A 22,448-nucleotide genomic window follows, 5' to 3' on the forward strand; every position below is an offset into this window, starting at 1 on the left:
ATGCCAGTTGTGACTGCAAATTCGGTTAACTAACAATAACTGAGTACATCCAGGGATACATGCAGCATCAACAGTGGAGATACGTCATAATCGATATCTATTATAACAAAAGCATAATATGCTAATTAGATGGGACAGCCCAACGACCTTCCGGACGTCCTTCTGGACGTCCTTCTTGGACGTCCTTCTGGATGAAGCCGCAGTGGCGGGAGCTAGGTCAGAGGCGGTTAGGGGTGATCAGGCAGGCAGGTGAGCAGTTAGGGGCAATCAGCCAGGCAGGCGAGTGGTTAGGGATGATCAGGCAGGTAGGCAAGTGGTTAGGGGTGGCCAGGCAGGTAGGTGAGTGGTTAGGGGTGATCAGGCAGGCAGGCAGAGTGATTAGGGGTGATCAGGCAGGCAGGTGAGTAGTTAGGGGCGATCAGAAGGGCAGGCAGGAGAGCAGTTAGGAGCCAGCGGTTCCAGATTGCGAGAGGGATGTCCAAGGGTTCCCGGATTATGAGAGGGTGCAGGCCGGGCTGTGGCACACCCTCACCCTGCCCCTGCACGAATTTCGTGCACCAGGCCTCTAGTGTATCAATAAAGAAGAGCTGGGAGGATTTCACAGACAGAACCTTGAGCTAGGTCTTGAACATAGAGTAGGCCTTGACTAAGAGGAGAAGAGGGCCTTCGTGGGAGGAGGAACAGCATGGGCAAAAGTGTGGAGGTAGAGAAAAGTCTGTGGCATGGGTGGGGACCAATGAGGTGCCAGCCTGCTTCCAGGGGCTTGGCAAAGGGAAGGGGTGGCAGGTCCTCCTGGAAGAGGGTAGAGCATTTAGTGTCACGCGTGTCAGGATTTGGGGCCCAGGCTTGCAGGTTATTGGAACTAGAAGCAAATTGTGTGTCCTCCCGCTGCCTCGGAGCAATTACACCGCAGACAGCCCTGGCCACCTGGGTTCCAGCCGGGAGCCCTGGGGACTGCGGAGCAGCAGCCCGCACGCCAGGCCCTGTCGCTCCAGCCAGAAGGCCTGAGCCCAAGACATCAGGCTTTTGCTTTTTTCTTAACCATTCGAACACTTGTGGAACTTTCATTTCTTTATCATTTCTTTACTTTTTACATTCAACATTACTTTGTGTTTATTAGTTTCAGGTGTACAGCATAACGATCAGACAACCATGTACTTTACAAAGTGCTCCTCCTGATATTGCTAGTTCCCACCTGGCACCATACATAGTTATCACAATTTTACTGACTGTATTCCCTGTGCTGGACTTAATGCCCCATGACTGTTTTGTAACTACCAATCTATACTTCTCTCTCTCTCTCTGTTTTTAAATAATTTTTTTTTGTTGAAAGTATTACATATGTGCCCCATTTTCCCCCATTGACCCTCTCCAGCCTGCCTCGCCCCCCTCTCCCCCAGGCTCTCATCCCCCCATCATCTGTGACCATGAGCCATGCATATAACTGGTATGCATACAAGGTTCTTGGTTAATTACTTCCTACCCACCCACCCTCCCCTGCCTTCCCTCCAAGATTCCCCACTCTGTTCAGGCTTCCATGTCTCTGGACCCACTCCGTTCATCAGTTTCTTTTGTTACTTGTGGAACTTTTAAACCCAATGCCTGCTTGGGCCCCTTGGCAGTCTGGCTCAGTAAGCCTGACATGGGGCCTGGCATCTGAATTTTCAAAGCAGCTTTGGTGGTTTTGCTCAGCCCTGAGTGACAGTCCCCGCACCAGGGCGGTTGCCCCATGAGGACCATGATGCCCAGCCCTGGGCTGGCTGGAGCAGGAGCTCAGAGAACTGTGGGTGATGGGTGGATGGATGGATTATAGACCAGTTGAAGGTAAAGGAAGCAGGGTTCAGGGACACAGGGGTCTGAGGCTCAGAAATGTCATTTTCCCCCCACAAAGGTTTAACTCTCCTTAGGAGGAAATTTTTAAAGCACTGCCTTCTGCCCTCTCCAAAGGTAGTTCCTAATGTGGCTCTCTGCTTCATCGAGGCCAGGAGGACGATCCCTCACTCTCCAGTCTTCTAAGACAAAGTCTTACATAACGTAGTCACAGGAGGGACATCCGTCACCGTTGCCACAGGCTTATTAGAAGCACTCACACTCAGGGAGGGGAATTTTACAAGGGTGTGGATCACTGGGAGTCACCTTAGGTTTGTCCACCTTGCTCTCTGTCCCTGCACCTTCCTTCTCTCTACTGCTATTCCAAGAAAATCCAGAAATCCTGCCCTCCTTGTCTTTCAAAAGTCACCTCCACTCATGCCCTATTCCTGGGAGTGGGGGTGGGGGAGGGATCCTCAAGTCTGTCCAAATGGCTCATCAAGGAATTTCTTGTGAATGAGGATAACTCCCTTAACATGAAAAGAATTCTGGAGAATATCAATTTTTCTCTTTCACAGGGACATCACAGGGTCTGGTACATAGTAGGTGCCTAATAAATGCTTATTACCCGACTAAAGCGCAGTGGAAGGGTAGTGGAAGTGGGATTCAGGGAAGTTTCATGACTAGCATTTGAACTGAGGATGTTAGGAGTTATCTTTTAAAGATATTTTGTACTTTAAAACATTCTGTAAGCAAATTACAAACATTTTGGGAAGCAGGGGGGAAATCCTCCTATTATCACACAACCCTCATTCCGCCACTGTTATCTTTTCCCTCTGTTTTTACCATTCTTAGCAGTGAATGCGCCAGGCCCAGTGAGGTCCTCAGCTGACCGCTTCAGAAGCTCTACCTTGTCTGAGCCCCTGTGCTGGTCATGCCTGTTCTCTGATGCTGACAAGAGACCATATAAACCGAGTGCCAATTGATCACAGAGATAAGTAAATGGCTAACAACACAGGTGCGCACAGCCTCAGGCCAGAGCATCCCCACAGGGTCACACTACTGGGGAACTCACTGGCTAAATCCATTTGCTGGCAGGAAAACTCATTTAATTGTATAACCAATGTGACTCCAGGTTTGCCATTTTTGGTGAATTTCTGGGGTCCCACCTGGTAGAGTCCCACCATATGTGCATTTAACCCAAGTGACTTCAGTTACAACGAATGCTGTGAAAAGAGAAAAATAATTTAAAGGTGGCAGGAGCTCTTCCATTCAGAACTATGCCCCCAGGTGAGCGTACCCTGGGAGGTGGGTCTGCTTGGCACCAACCCAGCACCAGCCCCTACCTGCCTCTCAAGGTGTATTTCCCTGCAGCCATTGTGATTCTAGGCTCTGAAACAGGGTTGTTTGGGTTTTATGCCACCATGGCCTCTAAGGGGATGCTGACTGCTTCAGCTGGTGCATATTCCTAATCAAGCCACAGGGATGCCCTGCTCTGGCTCCTAGATCCCACCAAAGGGCTCAATCATTGTTCTTCAAAGCATCCTTAGTCATGCCCTGCGCTTAGTTCCTTAGGAGTGAGCCCTAAGTCCCTTTTTCCTCCTGATAGGTCAGCCCTGGAGATCTTTAGTGCCCAGAGACCTTGGTATACCTGGACCCTAACTTCAACTCAGAGGGGGGCAAGAGTTGGGATCTTCATCTCTTTCCTTTCAGAAGGCCCCTGAGCCTCTCTTGCAAATTGGTGCACCTTCCCATAACTCTGCAGGTCTTAAGGGCTCCAGGAGGGGCACTTGCATCAAACCACTAACGTCTCCCCCTTTCCCTGGACAATGAGTGCCTTCTTAGCTTACAGTTGCCATTTATAAAATTCTTCTAAAAACAAACTCAGCTGCAAGGAGACTTGCTGTCTCTACCTATAAACACAGAAGCCTCAGACAAAATTTAGAAAAGTCTGCCTCTCGTTACATTGGCATGGGACGAAAAGTCAAGCCTTTGTAGCCTGGGAGCCTTCCTTTCCCACTTTCTCCCAGTAATACCACTTGTCACTACTCACAGCCCTTTTCCTTTTATTTTACTTTTATTTTTTAAAATAGATTTTTTATTGATTTTATAGAGAGGAAGGGAGAGAGATAGAGAGCTTGAAACATCAATGAGAGAGAAACATTGACCATCTGCCTTCCGCATACCCCCTGCTGGGGGTTAACTCGCAACCAAGGTACATGCACTTGACCGGAACCAAACCCGGGACCCTTCAGTCCATGGGTCGACACTCTATCCACTGAGCCAAACCAGTTAGGGTCCCTTTTCCTTTTAATTTATAGGTTAACCCAAAGAGTATTGTCAACTTTCTGTTCCTTTAAGTTCTTGGAGAATACTTACTGTTACTTCTGCAAAAATAAGGCTATCTGCTTCTTTTGTCTTTTTCATTTAAAATGATGTCAGAAGAATTGTCCTGCTGCACCCTCATCTCCATGATCCTGTTTCACTTTTCCACTCAGGGCTGGAGCGGAGTTTGCAAAGCCCCTTGGCCTTCACTAGATATCTAGGATGCTGCCAGGTATACTGTTAGGGCATCACCATGCCCCAGAATTTTAGATTTACCCCAAGCTCTGTCATTTACCATAGCCTTAGCCTCAGCCACCAAACAGACACAATGCCATCTGCAAATTTACAAATAGGTACTCGTGTGTGCGTGCGTGCGCGCGTGACCCATTATAGCCCCACTGAGGCTGGAGTTCACATCTAACCCTTGGAAGTCAGCTGAGCCTTGTTTTCACACATCCCCAGACCAGGGCGACACAGGGAACCAGGGGTGGGTCAAGTCAGCATCTGGATCCCGCTAGGGCTTCCAATTCTCCACTTGCTTTTTGCCAAACCCTCCTCTCCCCTCATTCTTCACTTTCTTAAACCAGGCATCATTCAAGGAAAACTGAATCCATGTGTTTGTGATTCACTGAGGCTGAACATGGCAGAATGTTTTGTAAGCTCTATCTCTTAACAAAGAAATCCAAGTGCGTGTGTGGGTTTATGTGTGAATGCATGGTGTGCCTTTACATGTGTGTATGGTGTGTGTGTCTATGTATGCATCTGTGTTCCTGTGTATATATTGTTTTCCTTTCTATTTCTTATAAGAATGTTAAACTGATTTTTCTTAGAATCAGGAAATCATATTTGGCCAAAGAAACCCAACACTCCCTTCTCCCCCTTCCTGAGGAACTCTAGTTTGGCAGAAAACTCCCAAACACCCACGTCCTAACTTATTGGAGATGGTCCTGGGCCAAGCAGCCGTCAAAGTCTGGTTTGGGAGCCAGTGTGCAGGGGGCAGCTGCCCCAGGCTGCCCGGGACCAACAGTGAGTGGGAAAGAGGCAGGAGGTGGGCAGCCTGTGCTTCTAGACTCTGCCCCTCAAGCCCTGGGCATCTGTTCTTAGCAGAACTCGGCTGATCTCTCTGATGGGGCCCTGGGATCTGTCTTTGGCCCTCTTGCCCAGTCAGCTGACTGCCTTACTCATCAAGAGGGGAAACATGGCCCAGCTGTGGGCTGCAAGGGGGGTCAGACCATTAGCCTGGTGACTCTGACAAAATCCCAGGTTGTATCACCCCTCACAAACTCCCATGCTCTTTCCCCCTTCCAGATAGAGCTCCTACTCATCCTTCAGGACCCATCCAGCAGTCACCTCCTCTATGAAGCCTACCCTGATTCCCAACCTGGGCTACACTCTGCCCCTGGCCTCTCTCAGTCCCAGCCATGACCCAGGGTTTTGTGTTGTCTCTTAACCCACAGAGCTCCTTGAGGACCACAAACTCACCTCATTCAGTTCTGGAACCCCACAGCACCCTGAGCAGATGTTCAACTTGGGGTGGGCTGGGAACTTACCTCAGTCTGGGGAGGGGGGGAGGTTTTGAAAAAGCTCCTGTTCTGTTCTCTGGGGAGAACTGCAAGACCCTGCACTGGAGAGGGTCTCATCTGACCTAGGCCAGAGCCTTGGGGGGTAGGCACCAGGAGCCCAGCTGGTGGAGGAGGACGAGGAGGCCCGTGTTCTCATAGGCTCCGGGTGGGGTCTTTCCTTCCCGGTGGGGCTGGGCTCCTAACCGTGGCATGTTGGCGCTCGTCATAACCAGCCATGACAGGCATCCCAAGGAAGTTGCTCCTAATGGTAGAGGTGACAGTCGTAACTGTAGAGCTAAGTAATGGACACGCTGGCTCCTCACACCTGCATTCGTTGCCTCGGGGGAAAGAAAGGGGCAGGGGCTCAGCTCACGTGGAGCTGGGAACCTGACTTGGCCCTTATTTCCCAGTGGAAAGTGGCTGAGAACGGTCGACGGTCAGGCCGCTCTGAGCTCTCTGAGGGCGGCAGTGGAGGTTCCTCCAGCTTTTGCTTTTGATCCAGTTCGAGCTTGTTTGTAAGTCCCAGTCAAGCACTGTCCCAGTGCCCAGGGCCATGGAAGGAGGGACCTTCAGAAGCTGGTTGGGGATGCCAGGGTGATGTCCCGCCAGGCCCGTGTCTATCTGTGCACGACCCCTTCTCCTCTCTCCCCCCACCTCCTGCACTCCCTCCCCACCTCCCCCATGGAATCTAAAGTGAAGCCAGAGGTGGGCTGGAGGGGGTTGATGGGGGATGAAGGGGGACATATGTAATACTTTCAACAATAAAGATAAATAAATAAATAAACGAATAAATAATAAAGTGAAACCAAAGAGGTGGGGTGTGTCTGGCTCCAGAGGGCAGGGCTGGGCCCCGTGTGGGGGATTCTCCGGAGGCAGATTTCATTCTGGCGCCAGGAAGGACATTCTAATAAGCATAACCATGGAGGTAGTGAGTTCTCTATCTGCTGAGGTGTGCAAACAGAGGCAGCAGAGGAATTTCTGCCCCTGACATGGGGGCTCTGGGACCAGATATCCCAGACTTTAGCCAAGTGGGAGTTGGGCATCTGGCCTCAGGTCTCAGAAGGCGCTGGCTCAGGGCTGGGAGTGTGGCAGAGCCATCTGGGAAGCGTAATTCTGCATAAAGTGGCACTTGCTGTCAGCTGCTGGCCTGTCATCTGCTCAGGGGGAAAGTAGGCCACAATGCTTGGCAACAGAGCAAAGGGGCCTCCACGGACCCCAGATGCCTCCTCTACTTGCCTGTCAGGTGGACTCCCTGCAGCTGCATCCCAGAGGCCGGCTTGGGAGAGCCTCCCCGAGGTCAGCCGAGGCCAGAGCCCAAGGACTTGGCCACGGGGCTCTGAGCTCCTTCCTGTCTCTCACATCCCGGTGCCAGCATGTTGTGATTATGGATGTTGTCATGCTAGCAGACCACGTTCAAATCCACTTCCTCACTGTGTGACTTTAGCAAGCTCACTGCTTCTCAAGGTGGTTCCTTCCAGGGCGGGCAGCTCTGTTTGTGAGAAAGTTATTCCAGGTGCTGAGCTGAGATCTGCTTCCCTGTGGCTTTCCCCATCAATCCCAGCGTCCCCCAGGTCTGCTCTGCCCAGGCTCCACAGCCCTGCCCCTCCAGGCCTGCCTCGCTGTCACCTGCCACCTACCCCAGCTGCCCTCTGTGCGACACACCCCTCCCTCCCCGACATCAGGGCAGGTCCATGTCCTCCTTGACAAGTTCCCCAGGCTTCTGGCCTCACAGGCTCTGCACCCGACCGACTGCCAGTTATTCTTCAGCTCCATTCCCCAGGAGACTCAACAAGGTGGAAGCAAACAACCCCCACCCCACCCCCCAGGCCCTTCCCACAGGCTGCGGCTGAGGCCCCTCCTTCCCCTCCCTCTTCCAACCCAGTTTGTGCTCTCCGAGCCATTGAAGCCAAGTATGGCCCAACACATGTCCGTGTTCAGTTTCATCATGTCAGAATTGGCCCGTGGTCCCAGTCTGCTGGGGTCTGCTTAGTCCCAGCTCCCTCATCCAAGACATTAGCTGTTCCTCCCAGCTTCCTGTCCTCTGTAAATCCGATCCACATGCTGTCAGTAGCCTTGGCCAAGCCATTGATAAAAAACAACCAACCGGGAAGGAGAGGGCTGAAAGCAGAGCCTGGAGTACACCTCCAGAGACCTGTCAGGTTCTCTTCACTCAGAAGAGAGCACTGTCCACAACAGTCATTCCCCAAAGTTCCCCTGTATTCCCCAAAGTCTGCTGTCAGCTGCTGTGTTCCCCAAAGTCTGGTGCCAGCTGCCTCAGTGTCACAGAGACGCACAGAGCCGGGGGCATTCCCCTAAACCTGGCAAGGAAGCCAAAGCTGGCCCAGACGGCCTGTTTTCAGGGAACCCACAATGGGCGCTCAGGGCCATCCGAGCTCACAAGTTGTTGTTTTAACAATCTAGTCTAGACTTCCACCCTGGCTTAACATCACACACATCAACACACCTGCACCCAGGCTAGGCCAGGCCCTGGGCTCTGTGGACCCAGAACTGAGCCAGATTCAGCCCCTCTCTGAAGGTGCCCCCAATCTGCAGGAGACCAGAGAACAGGGAATGCTAATAAATAGAATGTATTGAATATTTATTATTCTAAACCTAGATTAACCTTAAAAAAAATCACTGTCCCCATTCTATCCTCCAGTGGAAACCGAGGCTCACAGAGGCTCAGGAACTTGCCCAAGGCCTCCCAGTTAGTGAGGGATGCAGGCAGGAGCACACTGGAGCTGCCTAGTGTAGTCTGGAGGGCTCCTGAGGGAGGTGGTGCCTGAGTGGAGACTTGAGAGATGAGTAGCAGCAGTAGAAGAGCAGAAAGGAGAGCAGGAAGGCAGGGGACTGGGTTCCTCCCCGGCTTCACTCAGCACTGTTCCTACCAGCCTGTGGTGCCCCAGAGCTGGGGACTCAGGCAGAGCGCCAGCCCATAACAAGCTGGGAAGCACAGGGTGCCCTGGGGAGGAAGGTGAGATGGCTGTCAGGGAAGGCTTCCTGGAGGGAGTGCTGTCTAAACTGATTTTGGAAAGGGTAAGTGGAAAGGACAGGAAGGTGGACAGGGGAGACAGAGAGTTCCAGGCTGAGGAACAGCCAGGACAGAGGTGGTGCAAGGACAAGTGGGGAGACTGGGGTGCTGGAGCGGCACTGGTGAGAGGAGGGGAGTGACCTGAGGCCATGAAGGAGTCTGGACAGCTCCTGAGGACTTCGCACGGGGAGGCACCCAGCCTGGGCAGCCGCCCACCCTCCAGAGTGAAGTGCACAGGCAGCGGTGGGCACCTCCGGGTGTTAGATGGGTCACAATGCCCACGTCAGGGGTTGGTGTGAGAACCAGGTGCGAGTCAGCAAGCGGCCTTTCTCCCCCCACGGGGAGCCTGGCAGTTGGTGCCTCCCTTCCCCCACCCGGCAAGTGGAGCAATTACCAGACTGAAACAGATGCCTCCTCTCCTGGGACCCTGGAGCCCAGCTTACTCTCCAGTCACCACAGTCTCTCCCGGGACTGGCCGGTACCAGGTGGCTTAGGAGGGAGCCCGGGCCTCTGGGCTTCCGGGGCTCTTCCCCAGGGCCCTTGAGCATATGGGGCTCACAGGAGCGCTTAGCCGTGCTGGGAGAGGGGAGGCAAGGTGATCTCTCCTCACCATAAATCACAGAGCCAGATGGGACAGCTGAGGTCATCCTAATGGAAGCTCCCACTCAATCTGGAAGCCCTGATCTAGCATCCCAACAGGTGGCCACCTCCAAATCTCAGGGCTGTCACCTGGGGCAGGTCATGAACTCTGAGAGTTGAACTAAAGAGGCGGTACCTGGTCTGAGTCACATTAAAATCCTGGTCAGCCAAAACCAGAAGACCTTTTTCTTCCACAGGAGTTCAACCAAGAGAGGCACTGAGGGAGAGGGGGAAACTGACGGGGGCTTCGGAACCACAGCCTTTACTTGACAACTTACCAGCTGGGAGGCTTGGCCATGATCTCCACCAGCTGAGCTTTATTTTCCTTATCTGTAACTCCGACGGCACAGCCCAATAAGGCAGTCTCGGGTCATAAATAACTACTGCTCCCTTGAAATGTGGCTAGTACACCTGGAACTGAACTCTTTAAAAAATTAATTTAAATTAAAATTTAAAAGCCTGACGCAGTTTTATAAACATTTGAATAAACATGTTTATACTGATTTCACGTTAACATGTTTTGGATATACTGGGTTAAAATATTATTATAATTAATATCACCCAAAAGGAATTTCGCCGGTTTCTTTTTGCTTTTTTACTTTGACTACTAGAAAAATTTAAATTACAAATGTGGTTCACATTATAATTGTGTAAGGCAGCACTGACTCAGAACATTAAGATCAAACTAGGTGGCTATTCAGGTGTTTGGGGACAGTTAAGCTCCAGACAAACAATGGTGTGTTTTCCATCATACAAGCAAGACAAGCTCATCCTAGAAATAATAGAGAATGTGGAAAACATTAAAAACAAAACAAAAATTACCCATAATTCCATCACCCCAAAACAGCTTCCTTTCTAGAGCTTTTTTTCTATGCATGACCATGTGACCTAATACTCCCTGCCAACTACCCTACCCGGCTTTAGGTTCTCAAAAAGGCCACTTTAGCAGTTTGGCCCGAAAGTTCGAGACCTTGCGGAGCCCCCATCAGCTGATGGCAGGACTTTGACCCTCCTTTCTTATTCCTGAGCTCTGGTGTGTGGCCTGGGGCAGGTCCTCCTCTCAGGACCACGGCTCCCCTGTGGCCTGAAGCAGTTGGACCTTGCTGGGGGGATTCTGTGGTAGTCGGGGGGCAGTTTGGCCCTGGGCTGATGTGCTGGCCCTGGTCTGGGGATAATCTCTCCCAATGGATAATGATTGTAGGGTGGCCCCCCAATTCTGCTGGCCATACAATCTCATTATAAGCCCTTCAGGATTTGTGTCTGAGACCCACCCTAAGCCCACTGCAAACGTTGACTCGTTCATTCATTCATTCATTCATTCATCCACTCCTTGATTCAGCAGACGGCTGGCACACTGTACTGGCAGGTCCTGTGCCTGGCTTTATGGACCCAGCATTGAATCAGATCTCAGCCCAGCCCTAGAGGCATTTCCAGGAAGTAGTCAGCAACTTAGTAAAGTGGGCCTGGGACAGAGGGCAGCACAGGGGCTGTGGGAGCCCGGAGAAGGGAGCTTCACCCTACCCGGTAGTCAGGGAAGACTTCCTGGAGGAGGAGACACTTAAGTGGTGTCTTCACAGAAGAGTGAGCCTTTGCTCCAGCGAACAGGGAAGAGCAGGATGCTTACAAGCAGCAGTTACAGCCTGGGGTCGGGAGACGCTAACTGTGCTAAACCTGATGCTGGTTGCTGCCTGCACGTAGTCTAATGAAAAGAGGAGCATGGAAGAGGAGGGATTATCTGTTCTTGTTTACATGATTAAAACCAGACAAATACTTCCTTTATCTGAAAGAATGAAAGGGCTTTGGGGGAAAATCCTTTTGGCAGCAAAACAAAGCATGAGCATTTCCTTAACTAATCTCTCCTTTCCCACTCTCCCTCCCCCCTCCCACAGCCATGAGAAGAGTAGTAGCTCCAGGCTGACCTGCACTGGTGGGTGGAGCCCAGGTCAGGGTGGGCAGGGGTCGGGTGGACCCAAGAGGAGAGAGACCCACAAGCCCCCTTAATACAGCCTCCCACTAGGGGAGTCTGGGTCTGAGCACTAACCCAAGATGGCCACAGGGGGCAACCTCTCAGGGAAAATCTAACCATGGCCACATATTATAGATTGAGATCCTGAGGCCCAAAGATGGGAGAGTGACTTGCTTGCCTGAGGTCATATAGCTAATGGGCAGAGCAGGACTAGGACCCAGGTCACCAACTCCCAGCCCAGAGCTCTAACACACTCATTGACTCACTCATTCATTAGTTTATGCAGCAAGCACTGCGGTAACCACCTACTTGGTGGCTGCACCAAGAGGGGATCCACAGAGGAGTCAGATCTGTCCCTCTTCTCACATGTCCTCAGTCTGAGAAGGGAGACAGACAAGAAAACAGACCGTGACAACCAGGTCATGACAAAAGGGGCCAGGAGCTCTGGGAATCCAATGGGCTCCTCACTCTGGGGGAGACGCAGGTAGTCCAAAAAGATCTGACCAAAAAGGTGACACTGCACCTGATCTTACCCAGTGGGTAGGAGTTAGCCAAGTGAAGGAGGTTGAACAGAGACATCAAACAAAGGAAACAGACAGGGAAAAGCCCAGAGGTGGGAAAGGGCTTGGCTGCTGGCCCTGGACCTGGGGGAGAGAGCAGAACAGGGGAGAGGCTGGAAGGAGCCAGGAGAACTGAATTGCTGGGGATGGAGGGATTCCCATGCCTGCACGTCCCATGGAGCACCGTGAGGGTGCTGGGCAGAGCCAGGAGGATGGCAAGGGTGGGTACGCTCAGGGCCTGCCCCACCCACAGACCCTGACCCACATTGCCCTCCCAGCTTGATATCTGGCCTCGCCTCTCTGGATGCCAAGACCTCCAGCCGCTTGGGCATCCTCACTGTGGCATACTACCTGTGGACCACCTTCGTGGCAGTCATCGTGGGCATCATCATGGTCTCCATCATCCACCCGGGCGGGGCGGCCCAGAAGGAAGAGACGGAGCAGAGTGGGAAGCCCATCATGAGCTCAGCCGACGCCCTACTGGACCTCATCCGGTAACCTTGCCACCAACACCCTGCTTGGGGATGCCATGCCCGGGCTGGGGGTGCTGGCTCCACAGGCCCAGCCCCACATCTGCCAGAGGGCAGGGGAGCGGATGCTCAGGGCTGCTCTTAATTCCTCATGGTAACCAGGGGGCAGCACAGAGGCTGCCCTTTGCTCCTCCAGCCCCTGTGCTCCCTCAGGGCAGGAGGGGGGCTGCTCCTCTGGGAGCCCAGCCCCAGGGAACGGCTGGGCACAGTCCAGGTGTCAGGGAATGTTTGCAGACTGATGGGCCTCGCTTGTGCACACCTAGCTCCTCAGGTGAAAGGCCAGCAGTCATGGTAGCCCCTCCCCACCCCGCCTCCACCACACTTTTATTTGGTCCCCTTTGTACAGAAGAGGGAATGAGGCTCAAAGAGATGATGTGACTTTTCCAGGGTCATCCAGCTGGTGGTTGTACAGCCAGGATTCAGTCCAGGCCTGTCTGACTCCAAGGGCTGTGCCTTTCCCCTGCACTGACCCTGCCTGAGCCACGGGGAGCTCTGCTCACCATTTGTTTCAGGGACCTGCGTTCTCCTCCCAGAAAAGTGCTGTAGGCCCTACAATATACCCGCATCTGACTCCCTTCCCCAGGCTCCCACAGGCCACGCCCTCTACCCGGGCTCCCTCACCAAGGCTGCCCCTGCGCCAGGGCCCTCTGAGCTGGCCTAGTTCTGGAGGAGAGAAAAGCCCATGGATAGACACAGACAATGGGGGTGAAGAGAGGGTCAGAGGAGGCAAAGCTGCTGCTGTAAAGGACAGGATGCCTGGGAGGGCAGGGGAGGCGGGGGAGGCAACAGCTGTGCACAGGTCCTGAGCTGAGAGGGAATGTCCTGGGGAGAAGTCACAGCCCATTCAGGAGAAGTGGTGGTGTGGGGGGGGGCAACAATCGCTGGAGGAGTCGGTGGGGCCGGACCATGAAGAGCACCATGAACCAGGCCCAAATTGTGTTTTATCCTAAAGTGGTTTTTAAACATAGGAGTGGCGTGATTCAATTCAAAAGGCTCGCTGCCTGACTGAGGGGCGGGACGGGGTGCATAGCAGGAGAGGAAGACAGAGGCAGGGACTGGGCCAGGGTGGTGGCCATGGGCCTGTGGGGGAGGGGCAGGAGGAGAGGGCAGACCAAAGGGCCGCTCAGGAGGTAAAATCCACAGGAGTCAGGCAGACGAGGGGAGGGTGAAGGAGGTGGTGGTGCTGATGAAGGTTCTGGTCTGAGCACCGAGTGGATGGCAGTGTGGTCACCAAGCCAGAGGATGGTGCCAGAGCAGGACATCTGGGGGGATGACAGCTGATGGCCGGCTAGTGCAGCTGAATCTCATGGGAGGAGGCTGGGAAACCAGCAGGGAAGAGGCGTCAGGTGGACCCTGATGGCAGAGGGGGTCGGCCCAGTGCGGGTGAGGAGAGCAGGGCCGGAACAGAGCCTGGGGAAGCGTTTATTGGGCTCAACAGGATACTCATCAAACCTGCTCTGTGGACTCCTAGTCCCTTTCATTTTCTTGCCAATCTCAGATATAAGAAACCCAGTCCAGTCTAATATTAAAACTCCTGACGCATCCAATTTAAAATGATTCTTGTCTTAGCCTTTTGCATCCGATTCAAACTTGGAAACCTGAACTGGAAGATCATAGTAGGCTTCCCTCTTTCTTGCTCCACCTCTCCCCCTGTTGCTAGCACTGGGGTTGGAGCAGTGGAGAGGGGAGAGAGGGGGGCTAGAAGGTCCTCCTCCACTGGTGGTGGAGTAAGCTGGGATAGGCACTCCCAAGTTGCATTTCTTCAGAGGTGCTTTTGTGGGTTCTTTGGAGCCCCTTCTGTCACAAAACAACAGGCAAGTTGTATTGCAGAGCTGGGAGGGTGTCTCTCATGTTAGTCCCTTGACTTGGGTGATCCCTGCTCCATCTGGCTGCTTACAATGCCTTCTTCAGGCTTGAGGTCACCTCACGGCCCTGGGTGATCCTCTTAGGCAGGGTCCCTTCAGCAGGGTCCACATTGGGCCCATGGGAAGCACACATATCTTTGCTGGACTGTAGACCTTTCCCAGGGCCTTTGGGAATGAGTCAGGCACCAGCCCGACACTCCTCAGATCCTAAGGGACATTCCTCTCCTCCCCTATGGGGATAGATGCCCAGCACACAATTCTCTCTCCCTCTCTCTCTCTCTCTCTCTCTCTCTCTCTCTCTCTCTCTCTCCTCTCTCTCTCTCTCTCTCTCTCTCTCTCTCTCTCTCTCCTCTCTCTCTCTCTCTCTCTCTCTCTCTCTCTCTCTCTCTCTTCTCCTCTCTCTCTCTCTCTCTCTCTCTCTCTCTCTCTCTCTCTCTCTCTCTCTCTCTCCTTCCCCTCCCCTTCCTTCTCCCTCCCTCCTCATCCTCTCTCTCAGTTATTAATTGCTGTGTAACAAACCAACCCAAGACTGAGCGGCTTAAAAAAACAACTTCGAGTCTAAACATCAGCTGGAAGGTTGTGCATCTGCAGGCAGCTGGTCACTCAACCGGGGAGCAGCTGATCTAGGATGATCTTGGCGGAGATAACTTAACCATGCTCCCCCAGCAGGCCAGCCCGGATTTAAAAAACTCTCCAGGAGGGTTAGATCTTTAAACAACCTGTTTCCTGCAGCGCCCCGGAGCCTAGAACAGCAGCTGGCAGGGAGGAGGAGCCAAGTGTTTGCTGAATGCGTATGCGGGTGTGGGGTCTACAGTGGAGCTGGGGTTTGAACCCGGGAGAAGAGGGACCGGCCCAGGGGGACTGTGCTGAGCACACGGCACCGAGGCCGGTGTGAGCCGTGGCCCTCAGCCGCACTGGAGGCTGTATTGCTGACGGCAGGAGCAAGCCCAGGCCAAGAAGAGAACCAGGACAGCAGATGTCCTGGGAGCCAAGGAAAGAGGAATTTTGAGAAGTTTCAATTCTAAGATCCGTTATGTCTAAGATCTGGTGACACTGATTCATCATTTCTTGGATTCTGTGGTTCAAAAGCCTTCCCTCATGGTGGGAGAAGTTGTTGATGCTCGGGGAGCCCCCACCCACCCACCGCTGCCTCCCCTGCTCAGGGCCTGAGGCTCTGGATTGGCATGTGTCAGGGTCAAATGGTCCAGGAGCAGCTCCTGCTTTCGGTTCCTTTTCACGTGGTGAAAATTGATCCTCTGGTTTGAGGCTTTCCCCCCAGTCGCTCTCAACCCCCAGGCAAGTGGTTCTGCAAAGCTGGGAGGCTGTCACCGTTTCTTAGTCAGAGAATGAGGCTGCAGGGGGAGGTGCACGCTTCCCCGGACCAGCAGCCAGAGCCTTGGAGATGCTCTGCGAGTGGGTCACTGTGTGGCCTGGGCAGACTAGGCCCACTCTCTGGGCCTCAGTTCCCCCGGTGGTTTTCCAGATCCCTTCTAGTTCTGTGGTTAGGGACACAAAGGCCTCCGGTCCCCTGAGGAGGCTGCAGAGCATGAGCAGAGGCCTCTGGAGGCGGGTCCTGGGGGCTGAGGTTGGGAGGACAGTGCAGCCCCACCTTGGAGACCTTGACTCTAGGCTGAGGGGTCGGCTGTTATGCTTTAGAAACAAGAAGATGGAAAGTTTGGGAAGGACGGATTGGAGCAGGGTGGAGTGGACAGGAAGTGGCTGACTGCATGGGGATGCCCTGGGAGGGGGTGCAGTCAATTCCGTTCCATTCAGCCCATCTATATTAAGTACCTGCTCTGGGAAAGACACTGTTCTGAGAGCTGGGGGTGGGGTGAGGCAATTACAAGTCCCTGCATCAGGCCATCACCATCTCAGGACAGACAGACAGGAAGAGCGCACTAGACAGCCGCTCTCTGAGACCCTTTCTAGCCCCGACGTCCGGAGAGGCTATGTGTGCTGTGAGGACGCCAGCGAGGGGGTGGGGGGATTAACAGGGGCCCCCTCGCTCTCGCGCTGGCCCAGAGCAGACGCCCACCGTGTGTGGAAAACTGAACAAGAACACGATGACCAGGGCAGGGACCTGGGAACTGGGGCAGGTGTGACAAATGAAAAGTCCAGAAGATGTGGGGGCAGGGCACACCTCAGGGGTGGGAAGGTATGTGTCTGTCTCTCAAAGATGATTCCAGAGGAACACAACAGGCTGTGTCCCTGGGTGAGTCGCCAAGACATGCATTCATTTCCCAGGGCTCCGGAGACTGACGCTGCTCACAGGGCAGCCTCCCAGAGGGAGCCCAAGCAGTGCACTAATCAGAGCATCTCCCCCCCGCCCCATCTTATTAAAACACCAGAGAGATTAAGTAATGATTTGGCTCTATTTGTGTCTCCCCGTTACCCTCTCAGGGATTGGATGGAGCTCCCAGGAGCTGTGCTTGGAAAGGAACAATTCCCACTGTCCGGGCTGGGTTGGGGACATGAGGTTAGGGTGAGCTTGAAACTGACACAGTGGGAACTTCTAAACCAGCCTTGGGCATTGCTCTCCCCTCCGCTCCTTTACTTTGAATTTATATTAGTTCACACAAACACTCCATCCATGCTTTTGTTCCGGCCCTCCGGTCCAGTTTAAGAACCCATTGTGGCCCTCGAGTCAAAAAGTTTGCCCACCCCTGTTCTAAACAGTACATGAGGAGAGGAGCCAAGAGGTGAACTTGCCCCAAGAGATGTGCAGGCAGGCCCACGAGAGAGTATGTGTGTACTCGATGGCCCACGAGAGAGTATGCGTGTACTCGATGGCCACGGCCATGGATGCCTCCCAGGCCCGTTATGTCTGCATTTTATGGAACTGCCTCCAGGAGCACGCCTCCTGGGACAGACAGGAAGGCTCCCATGGGTGTTCAAAAGCAAAACAAAGGTCGTACATTTTCCCATTTAATCATCAAAAGTAAATTCTTTATTAAAATCTGCAGGATATGTTCATTGACAATCAGTATGAACATATGCATTAGTCAAGAACTGCTTTTGGCTGCTAGTTAAGAAACGCTTAAAGCAGCAGAGGCTTGAGTAAGGTAAAGGCTTGCACTTTCTCCCGAATAAGCAGTCCAGAGATGGGCAGCTCACGCTCATGAGGTGTTCCCTTCACCTGTGTGCTTTGCCGTGCTTAGCATTTGCCTTATATCCTCAGTGTGTCTCATGGTCCAAGAAGGTTGCTGAAGCTCCGGCTGTTATGTCCATGTCCCAGGCAGAGAGAAGAAAGTTGGAGGAAGGGACCCAAAGGTCCTGGCTGAGTGGGCACCTTTTCAAGAGTTTTCCAGAAAACACCTCCCAGTGACTCCCACTTACATCTCATTGGTTACGCCTTTAGCAAGAGAGGCTGGGAAACAGGGTTGGATGGCAGGGCCCCGTTGGTCCCCACAACATCCCAGGGCTTCTGTTAGTAAGCAAGGAGAGAGGTGGAGACTGGTTAGGCAACTAGCCATCCCTGCCACAGCACACATGCTAAAGATTCTCATTTTAGAGGAAGTTGTTAAGAAACGTACATGCTAGGTATGTTTCATTAGGTTTCTTATGATCTTTCGGATGTTCTTAGTTTCTACACAGGCTGAAGCAGCCTTCCCTCTAAGCTACCTGAGAAAACCACCTCAGAAGTCACTGGAGCCTCCTGGAGCTGGACCCGGGAGAGCCTCTCAGACTATTAGCGGTCAGTACAGCGTGGGCATCCTCCATCTGGTGGCGAGCACCCAGGGCTGGTGGACCGTGGCGCTCGGGCAGGCTGTGTGCCCGGCATGTGCTCGGGTCTGCTTGCTGTCAAAAGCCCTTGTAGGCAGCTACGATTCTGGTGGCAGAAATCTGCTTATCACTCATTGGAAAAAAGCTTCCCTCGAGCTTCTGAGAGCTCAGTTCCTGACTCTGCCTCTTGTCTCCCTTGTGACGAAGCTGAAATCAGAGGGAAGAGCCACGACCATCCATCCTCTCTCAGTTTTCTGCCTCTGCAGCTCATTCTAAGCCCTTTTCCTCTGGCCATGTGCTCACACGGAACCTGTGTTTCAGGAGCAGAGGAAACAAAAAATGATAGTTTCTGCTTTCCAGCAGTGGCTGCTGGGGTGTAACGTTAAGAAATAATCACACTCGCATTTACATCTATGACTCCATTTACGTGTAAGCTGAGTCTTGGAAGAGTAGAGATTTGCTGAGAAGATTGAATGGGGATTGCAGGGCTTGATCCTCAGTTGGGGACATGCAAGAGGCAGCCAATCCATGAGCCTCTCTCATCATTGATGTTTCTATCTCTCTCTCCCTCTCTCTTCCTCTCTGGAATCAATAAAAAATATATTTAAAAAAAAGGAAAAGAAGATTGAGTGGGAGGGACGACCCAGGTGGAGGAGGCTGTGTGAGTGGGGGTGTGAGTCTGAGGCACCGGCCAGTTCCAGGAAGGGCAGGCACATGAACAAGGATCCTTGTTAGATCTCTGGTTTAGAACAGATCCCGGAAGCAGCTTATCAAGACAAAGATGTAATGCTGTAAAGCCCCTGGGTATGGATTGCTAATTGCTTCACAGCAAGGTTGCTGCCAGAACCCTGGGTGGCGCCCATGTCACCACACCTCTCAGCCTTGTTCATTGTCATTTTGAAAACTCTTTACCAGCTTTAATTTATTGATGAAGCGGAACATTGTTAAAAAGCTTTTGAAGCTGCTTGTGTTTCTTCTTTGGCGAAGTGAATTGCCGATTAATGTTTTTGTGGCCCATTTATTTATGCAGCAGCAAATATTTACTGAGTGCGGGTCACTGCCGGGCAGAATCCCAGGATCTGGGGACACTGTGATGAACAAGACACCGACCTCTGCCCTGCAGGGAGCCGGCGTTCTGGGGAGAGGAGACAGTGAGCTCAGAGACAAGGACTGACGGGACTTGTAAAAAGTCTTTACAGATGTCGGACGATCACGCTTTGTCACACGGTTCCCCCCGTTTGTCGTTTGCTTCATGTGCCCTTCACCCAGCTTCCCCTGACGTGAGCCACTCACATCACTGGCGCATTCGTCACGACTGGAATTAAATCAGTTCAACTAGTAGCTGAATCACAGACCTTATTTGGACCTGACCGGTCTTTTCACTAATGCCCTTTCCTTCTGTCCCAGGACCCCATTCAAGAATACCGTATTGTACTTATGACATTCTTAATTTTAATGTAGTACCATCTGTTAATTTTTATTGCTCATTTTGTTTTTATGGAGTCCTTCCATATCCTGAGATATGGTTGCGTTTTTTTAATTGATTTCTTTAAACCATCTACAAAGTGTAAATCAGAATCGAATTTTTATTTTTCTGAATAGTTGGGTGTCTGTACAGCTCTCTATAATGAATTCCTTTCTTCCCTGATTTGTGAAGCAACTTTTGTCAACTATAAAATGCTTAGATGGCCCAGGGTCTGCTTCCAGCTACAGGTTCCGCTACATCGATTTTTCTATTGACCGCTGTGTCAGTTTCTCAATATTTTGAGTTATGTCTTTATAGTATGTTATCATATCTGGTAGGACAAGACTCTCTCCTCCTCTGGCTTTATGAAAATAATATTAGTAAGAATAATGATCCCACTTATGTGCCAGGTCCTGGGTTGAGCACCACAGATAAGATATGAACGAGCAAGGGCCACCTTCAAGGAAGCCAGTCTGGGGGGAGCCAGTGCCGCGCTGTGTGCTGGAGAGCAGGTGACTCAGGGGAGGGGCCGCAGAGTCACCCTGGAGCAGTCGGAGGCTTGGCCTCCGGAGTTAGAGAAGCAGGAAGGGCGTTTCAGGCAGAAGGAACAGTGTGAAGAGAGGACTGGAGCTGAAAAGGATGCGGCGCGTTTAGAGGATGCAGTTGCATTGGAGCTGAGTCCTGGGGGTGGCCGGTGTGGGAGGAGGTGAGCCTGCCGGGGAGGTGGGGCTGGGTCATGGGGGCCTTGACTATGAGGGAGACGCTCAGATGATCCCAAAGGCCTTCCTGTCCCAGGCTCTGGAATTCTTCAATCCCTGACTCTCTTCCCAGGAACATGTTCCCGGCCAACCTGGTAGAAGCCACATTCAAACAGGTGAGTGGGTCCCCAGGGGACGAAGGGATGGCAGGCAGGGCCAGTCTGGGCCCCACTGGGTAGTTTACCAGCAAGTCTCCCCATCTGCTGGGGGCAGGATGCTAGAGGGGAGGAGGGCGAGCCTAGAACCTTAGAGCCTCCTGAAGCCATACCCCTGCTCTGGGTTCCAGCTTTGCATGAAGAAACCTGTGAGGGTGGAGGCCCGCTTTACAGAGTGCTGCTCCGCTGGGTTTACAGCAGGCTTACACTGTCCTCCCTGGGTCCTCAGAAGAGCCTGCCCTCAGGGAGGGTTCACCCTGCTCTGGATGAGGAAGCAGAGGCTCAGAGGGTTAAAGGGTTTGCCCAAGGTTATACCACTAGTGAAGGGTAGCCTAGTAGGTAAACCTAGGCCAGTTGGCTTCTAAGCCTGTTTTCTCTTTCTTTTTAAAATAACCACACCCCCCCCAACACCCAATAAGAACAGTAGTAATGTTCCCTAATACTAAAAAATATAAAACAGCCCTAACCGGGTTGGCTCAGTGGATACAGCATCGGCCTGCAGACTGAAGGGTCCCAGGTTCGATTCCGGTCAAGGGCATGTACCTTGGTTGTGGGCACATCCCCAGTAGGGGGTGTGTAGGAGGCAGCTGATCGATGTTTCTCTCTCATCAATGTTTCTAACTCTCTATCCCTCTCCCTTCCTCTCTGTAAAAAAATGAATAAAATATATTTTTTTAAAAAAGAAAGAAAAACCCAAAAATAAAAAAAATAAAAATATAAAACACAAAATAAAAAATCATCTCTAGTTCCAGCACCTAGCAATAGTGGAAGTAGTTAGTATGCTTCTAGTCTTTTTTTCTCTAAATAAATATATTTTTAAAAAATAAAATTAGGATCACAGTGCACATACAGTGTGCATCTTGCTTTTCGCCCCGAATTCCCTGGGGGAAAAGGTAGGCAGTTCAGTGGCTCAGTTCTTCCCAGCTGGGACCTCATCTGGTCAAGAAGGCTCGGGGCAAGCTGAGCTTTTCAAACACAGGCATACCTTGGAGCTACTGCAGGTTAGGTTCCAGAGCACCACAATAAAACAAGTATTGTAATAAAACAAGTAACCTGTCTTGCTTTCAATTTGTAACAAAACATGTGAAGCTCAGTAAAGCAAGGTTCAATAAAATGAGGCTTGCCTAGAGAAGGTCCAGGTTTCCATCAGTGGAAGGTACAGCTGGCTGGCTGCTAGGTGAATGGATGAAGGTTGGCTGGAAGGGTAGATGGGTGAATGAAGAATTACCTGAGTGGGTAAAGAAAGAGATAGACAGACAGTTAGAGAGGGACCCAGAAGGGTGTAACGATGCTTAGAAGGAAGAAGAGGGAAGAAGGGATGAATAGAGGTGTGGCTGGTTAGTGTGTATCAGGGGTCCTCAAACTACGGCCCGCGGGCCACATGCGGCCCGCCGAGGACATTTATCCGGCCCGCCGGGTGCCGCTGCCTGTCCTGCTTAGCAGCCGACTCGTCCTGGGCCCGCAGTGCGCATAGGAATTTGTTCATAGTTTTTTTTTTAAACTATAGTCCAGCCCTCCAACGGTCTGAGGGACAGTGAACTGGCCCCCTGTTTAAAAAGTTTGAGGACCCCTGGTGTAGATGAATGAAGGGATCAATTTTCTTTTTGGTAAAATATTGATAATAATCCCTGTCCTGCCTACCTCACAGGGTTATTGTCTATCAAATAGTTCATGAGTGGATACAAATGCACTTCCAAGATATTATTATTGTTGTTGTTGTTGATATTAATAACAACATTGGCCCTGACTCCTTCCTGGTTGGGGTGTCGCCCACCAGTACCGCACCAAGACCACGCCCGTGGTCAAGTCCCCCAAAGCGGCATCGGAGGAGGCCCCTTCTCAGCGGATCCTCATCTATGAGGTCCAGGAAGAGAATGGCTCCCACATTCAGCACTTTGCTCTGGACCTGACCCCACCACCCGAGGTCATCTACAAGTCAGAGCCTGGCACCAGCGATGGCATGAATGTGCTGGGCATCGTCATGTTCTCTGCCACCATGGGTATGTGCTGCCCACCCCACCCAGCAGTGCCAGGGAACCAGGTCCTCCTCGCACCTACCC

At 52.2% G+C, this 22,448-nt stretch overlaps 1 protein-coding gene across 4 annotated transcripts in view; it reads left to right on the forward strand.

Moving 5' to 3' along the window:
• Positions 1-22,448, forward strand: part of SLC1A7 (solute carrier family 1 member 7) — a gene marked incomplete at both ends in the record, with an annotated part of 44,102 nt that overhangs the window by 12,013 nt on the left and 9,641 nt on the right. For 2 of the 4 annotated variants that reach the window (XM_080655648.1, XM_080655647.1), the window contains 3 exons: positions 12,171-12,386; positions 20,307-20,349; positions 22,166-22,388. In XM_080655648.1, the coding sequence (XP_080511774.1) occupies positions 12,171-12,386; positions 20,307-20,349; positions 22,166-22,388 (482 nt within the window). Of the gene's footprint in view, positions 1-12,170; positions 12,387-17,522; positions 17,569-20,306; positions 20,350-22,165; positions 22,389-22,448 lie in introns of those variants that run through there. The other 2 variants (XM_080655649.1, XM_080655650.1) reach the window with 2 other exon arrangements.

The sequence above is a fragment of the Plecotus auritus genome (assembly GCF_963455305.1).
Source record: "Plecotus auritus genome assembly, chromosome: 2".
NCBI classification, from domain to species: domain Eukaryota; kingdom Metazoa; phylum Chordata; class Mammalia; order Chiroptera; family Vespertilionidae; genus Plecotus; species Plecotus auritus.